Source organism: Aplidium turbinatum, chromosome 2 (assembly GCF_918807975.1).
Source record: "Aplidium turbinatum chromosome 2, kaAplTurb1.1, whole genome shotgun sequence".
In the NCBI taxonomy this organism is placed as follows: Eukaryota; Metazoa; Chordata; class Ascidiacea; order Aplousobranchia; family Polyclinidae; genus Aplidium; species Aplidium turbinatum.
The window spans coordinates 21,862,589-21,868,588 of record NC_137473.1 but is presented as its reverse complement, the minus strand read 5'-3'; the positions used below and the strand labels follow the sequence as shown (position 1 = coordinate 21,868,588).

The following is a 6,000-nucleotide window of genomic DNA, read 5'->3' as shown; positions in this document are numbered from 1 at the left end:
CTATGTATTGAGTAATGATAGCCTACAAGTGTCCGGTATACAAAGAAGGGCATCATGCTATTTTATAATGATGTAACCTACTGTTAAGCCTTAAAGCAGCCTGCGGCCATGGCCGCTAAGTAGTGCTTGAATGAACCACCGGTGCTACCTCCTGAATCGGCCAAGTTTGGCCGCCGGTCTCTCCTAGCCAATTATTTAATTTCGCAATACAATGATCGTGGATTAACTGTCGAAAACATGCAGTATCAAAGAGTGATGCAAAGTTAGATCAGCGTGTCATAATCGCCACTGTTGCATTGTGTGGGGAATATTTGTTATTGATGGAATATCCATCTGCGCCAGCGCTGTAAGTCTTGTTTGTAATTCCCGACGTTTATTTTAACAAAGTCTTAATCCGAATTGCTAATTTACATCGGCTGGCAATATTGTCGTTTTTATGTCGATTCGATGTTGTCGGACATTGAACCGTTGTTAAAAAGGAGAACAAAGTTAGTTGACATCAATGGGAAAACATTTTTTGATCATATTTTGCAAAAATTATGCTTCTTTTAGTAATGTCTTTTAGTAATGTACATCATTGAAATAGCTAAAACCTCAATTGCTAAGGCAACAGGATCAGATGTCAGTAGATTTAACAGAAAAAATATTTCGCACTTGCTAGTGCATCGTCAGTTCTGATAAAGGGCAGTTAAAGCCTACAAGTAATGTTTTAATCATTGAAATACTTATTTTATTACCTTGCCGTCATCGTCAACACATGTCGAACGTTGTTTTTCGTTGCTAAAAAGAATTGTAGGGGAGTAGCGAACTTTTATAAAATCAGCCACATTGGAGACACTCGTGCGAGTGTCGTTTGAATAGTACTGGATTACAATCCCGATAAAGCAGTTATTGCGTGGTGCAGCGATTCTATTGTAGGACGTCGCCCAGGCCCAGACTTCAACAACGCTAAGTGATCATTTTAGCATTGTTGCAAGTTTAATTCTATTTACTTGTGCTATCGTTATTTTTATTTTGTATTTTGGGCTCCAAGCACGCAGATTTGGCCGCCGAGAAGGAGCTCCCGTTAGGCCACGATGGCTGTCGAAAAAAAAAAACGAGTTTTACTGTGTTGCAAAAATTTTTTGCCGTAAATATTATTTTGAGGCAAAAATGAAAGATTATAATTAGGCTAAAAGCGAATAGCAGAAATTGTTATATTGCAAAATGTGCAGTAGCTTACATGACTTTAAAAGGGCACCATTGCCCCCCCTGCCCCTCCATCTGCAGAAAATTTGAGGGCAGGGGGGGGCATTCGCCCCCCCTGCCCCCCCCCCCCCCCCGCTTCCGGCGCCCCTGCCGACATGGTCAATTGAGCTCTAAACATAGGAGAAAAATCTGCATTAGCCTAACTACGATACCGGCCAAAACTAATTACGGTACCGGGTATTTATTTAGTAATTGTTTTTTAGGTAAGGCTTTCGTATGTTTGCTTTTTAGGCACGAATGATGCTCTACAGTTGTAGAGCGAAATGCATATGCCTTAAATAAGGCTCTGCTGATTCTCCATGCATTTTTAATAATAAAATACTGGGTTTATAATAAACTAACACACCATTTTTAGTCTTTCATTACATTTACAATAGAAGTTATGAAGCTCTGAAAATGGCAAAAAGTTGCTATATGCTGCTCCCACAACCACAAGTCAAAAACGAGGGTGGTACTCGAAATTCAAATTACCGCTATGGACAAAGCTAAGATCCACGTTTGGTACTTGAGATCCACGTTTGGTACCCCAAGGCGTAGACCTAGTATGACAATTTCTCAGCAAAATTTGAGAGGTATCATATTCGAGATATCTTCAGATTGGCTGTTTTTATGTGGAATGACTCTTCCTTTCGTTTTTTCAAGCTCGATGTGGGCCCAGTGGAGTTCATCCAAATTTTATAATGTTTTACACAATTGATATTTTCTAGGAGTAGGCTACTACAATTTTAATGTACTGCCATGAGACAATTTTTTCACGAGGGAGGTTTGATGCACCCTACTATAGGGCGCGGTGAATGTTTACAAGTTAGGTCACCTATAAGTTTTAAGGCTTTCAGCAATAAAAGTTTGGAAATTTTTGCCTGTAGATTGGAAAGAAATTTCAGAGGCTTTGCCTCTGGCTTCCTACTAGGTTCTGGCTCAGTTATCACCCAATTCAAATTGCAGTGTTACTTTATTTATTTTTTCTTTGTTTCTGTTATCACTCGTGTAAATCACATAATGATTGGAACTTAAAATCAATTTGCGGATGATTGTAACAGCGATTATCTCTTTATTCCATTGTGCTTGTGACAATCATTGTGGTTGTGAATACAACTCATAGACCAGAACGAAGCTTTCACTGTTTCAATGACATTTCTTGAAAAGAATCACTGCTATGCTTATTTTACATCAGTCCATTACACACAGACGTCACACACAAGAGTCGAATTCATTCTTTTAATGTTTAAAGTTTGTGAAATTCAATGAAACGTGTTTAAACATCACAATGCTTATTGTTATGTTTAATTGTTTGTAACAATGGATTTTTAGCAGTATGTTCATTACATTGAAATGAATTTTTGAACAATAATTTATTTGTTACTTTGTTATTTTATTGAACCAATCAAAAATGTATCACATCAAAATATGAACGCCCTAGGATCTACCCGTGGGACTTGTCAGAACAGTGTCAAAAGTTTGTCAAAATCATCATGAAGAAGACCAGCGCGGCGGTCAGTAGCGAGAAAGAAAAAAGGTAAAAGAGAGAAGCGAGTGAGCGCGTCCTTGGTTACCAGATCGCTTGGCAGTGTCAAGTGGCCGACAGCAAACAAAAACAAGCGTGGTCATGTTGACGAAACGTTATCAAGCGTTAAATTGACGTACAAAAAGGGATTCCATTTCGATTGCCTTTTAAAACTACTCGACTTTCATTGGGTATTGTAGAAAGTTATTTAAGCTCCTAGACCCGATCTCTCACAAAAGCGATTTTATTTCTCGCTGTTTTACTTGATGCGTGAACGTATTGTTTACATCAGCTGGTAGTGCAGCTGGAACTAGAAATATTGAGAAGTTGATTATTGTAGGTGGAAGAGCACATTGGTAAAGAACATGCCGGAAGTGCTGGCTGCGTCCCATGAGCATTCGACTTCTCCGTCCCTTTGCGAACAAGCGCAGCCATTTGTGGCAGAGGCGAAAAATCATCAGGGGTCAAATCTTCACGTAAGTAACCCAGTCTAATTTTATTCCAATGAAATTGCTGTTCTTGATATAACTTGCAAGACCGCTTGAAACGAAGCATTTTGACTGAAGCAAAATTTTTCACCAAGAAATTTAATTTGAAAGAAAATATTTCAAAGAGACTGCTTCGAAATTTGAAAATTTGTTTTTAAACTGACTAGGCTACGCAGATTATGATGGTAAAGTTGAAGCTTCAATCAATTAACTTTCGTTCGGTTGAGATCAACGCAACCGCGTTAAAAACTCACAGGAGCTGTTACAAACAGGGTTGTGTGAGCATCGATTGTGGGCCTATGTTTAGTAATTGCTCTTAAAAATAGTACCAGAAAGCGTTTAGGGCGGCAAACTCTTTCAGTGTGGGGAAAAAATTTACATTCATCATTTTAGCAAAGATTAAACAACTTTTAAGATTTCATGGAAAAAATAGTTAATAGGCTATGCCGACAATGCAAAGGAATTTAGAAAAAAAAAATGGGAAAAGATCAGAGTTTTAACAAAGTAAAATTTCTAACATAAATGAACAATGCAATGCAAAACTTAAAGCCCAAACAAATTAAACGGGGAGGGGGTGTAGGGGCTTGCCCCCTAGAAATTTTGAAAAATGTAGTCTTGTTTTGGTCACTTTTAGGCATTTTTTGGAGCAATATTTTTTTTATCAAGATGCGCACTTTGTATGTAATTAAATTCATCAAATTAAAATTGGATTGGGGTAGAGGTTTTGTTTAAAGTTTAAGTTGGCCTAGCATTTCAAATTTTTCTATTCACGACCACAGAAGGATTTCAATAATTTATTTCTTGAAAGTTAGTAGGCTATAGCTGAATTTGTTGTAGCCTTTCAGCAGGCTAGAGCATTCACACATTACAACGTATCTCGATTCATATTGAAATTTACCAAATCTAAAGAGAGTGGAACCAGCACTGCTTGATCTTGATTCTTCAGCTTCTTTGTTCACGAAGTCACGCGCTAACCAACTGAGCTAATCTGCATCCTTCACTTCCTGGTGTAAGTCTGGAGACTGGATACAAGAAATGTGAAGCTTTTGGCAGCAATGGCTTTCGATTTGTTACTACGAATTTTGCATTAAACAAGGTTTAAGAAATTTAATCAGTGTTAGAGTCATTGTTAACCCAAAAAATGGTCATGCTGCGTCACTGTGTTTAACTAATCTGTCAGGACGACAAAGTCTCATCGTTGGTGGTTATCACCTTCATAAGTTCAAAGGCGGTCAAATACAAAGATAAACTAAACTGGTTAGTTAAGATTTTCAAAGTTTTCTCATTGTTGAAAGCCAAATATTAACTGGTGTTTCTATTTTTTATTGCAAATTTTTTAAGTTCATATTAGCTAATGTTTTGAAATAGGTTGTGTCTTGTTTGAAACATCCCTAGGTGAAAATAGTCAGTCATTAGGCCTATATCTTAAACGAAGAGTTTTTTCTTAAGCCCTCACATTTTTGCTTCATGACGCTTTCTGCAATGCAGCCTACGATTCTCATGCATTAGCATTTTTTTCAAGCGAATAACGAAATCAAATTGCTGCGATCTCGAAATGAAATAAGATAAAAAAGTTTTCGGTTATAATGAAACAAAATTTGAAAATTACCATACTTTGCTAAGTTTAAAAATCTTAGTGAATGACCCAAAACTCAACTTTGGACAACTTAACTTGAAAATGAAAAAAATATGAAAGTCATAATAACCAATAATTGCGTCTAATTGTGAAATAACAAAAGAGCACATAAGCAACAAGCTTTTTAAAACCACAGCTTTCAAATATAAATTTATTCGCTTTATAATTTGGAAGCTCTGACTCGAGTTAATTTAAACGGTAGCCACTTTAACATAAAAACTTTTGTGAGAGCCAGTAAAGCTTCGACGTAATCAACCAATCAGAAGCACAAGTAGAACATCGTTTCAACCGATCAAAAATAGAAGTAGAACAGAAAAAACGTAAACAGTTTTGAAAGAAAGTAAATTAAGTCAACATTCCGCCACAGCCAGCGTGGCCTAGAAGGTTAGGCTAGGGCAGGGGTGGGCAAACTTTTTGTACTGAGGGCCACATTTGAAAAAATGTTGCAGCCGGGGGGCCGCACACTCTCATTACAAAGTAGGAAAATTTATCCGCTCTGTAAATAAACGCATATTCATATTAAACACAATTTTTGTATTTCACACTCAGTTACGTTTAAAGCTATGCAATCATCATCACAAAAGTTAATGAGACTTGTGCAACTGTTCACAGTTTTTCACAATCTTCTGCAAATTGGGAGCAAGTTTGCTGATAAATATCCTCATAACATCATGCAAGTTGGTGTCTGTCAACAAAGACCTGTTCTTCGACTTGTTTATTTTTAAACAAGAAAATGCTTGTTCGCATATGTATGTAGATGTAGGTCGTAGGAGGAAAGTAGTAGAAGTACTGGTAGGCCTACGGTCAGGGCCTCTGAGAGAAATTTTCACTAGGGGTACGAAAAGTCTTTCCGGGCCCCACTCACTCCGGGCCCCCTTTGTCATGGGCAAAACGCCTGATGTGTGTATTGCACACCATACAACATTTTATAGCAGAATTGGACATCTGTGCGCAATAGTAGTATTAGGCTGCAATAAAACTATTATTTAGTGTTTTGTGCATATCATTTGATCTGTCCCAAGTCAATTTGTGTAGCCCTATCTTGCATTGAATTCGTGTGTCAGTATTGTTGTTGATGGTGCTGTTGAGATGTGTCGCTTGTACAGCTTCAACGAAAAATTTTC

General features: G+C 37.5%; 1 protein-coding gene across 2 annotated transcripts in view; it reads left to right on the top strand.

The window, feature by feature from the left end:
- The first annotated feature begins 2,632 nt into the window (after positions 1 to 2,632).
- The window catches only part of LOC145765717 (tubulin tyrosine ligase 3-like), a 70,527-nt gene continuing 67,159 nt past the window's right edge, over positions 2,633 to 6,000 (top strand). For both annotated transcript variants that reach the window (XM_082577538.1, XM_082577539.1), the window contains exons 1-2: positions 2,633 to 2,764; positions 3,093 to 3,228. In XM_082577538.1, the coding sequence (XP_082433664.1) occupies positions 2,721 to 2,764; positions 3,093 to 3,228 (180 nt within the window). In that variant the 5' untranslated portion in view covers positions 2,633 to 2,720. The remainder of the gene's footprint in view (positions 2,765 to 3,092; positions 3,229 to 6,000) is intronic.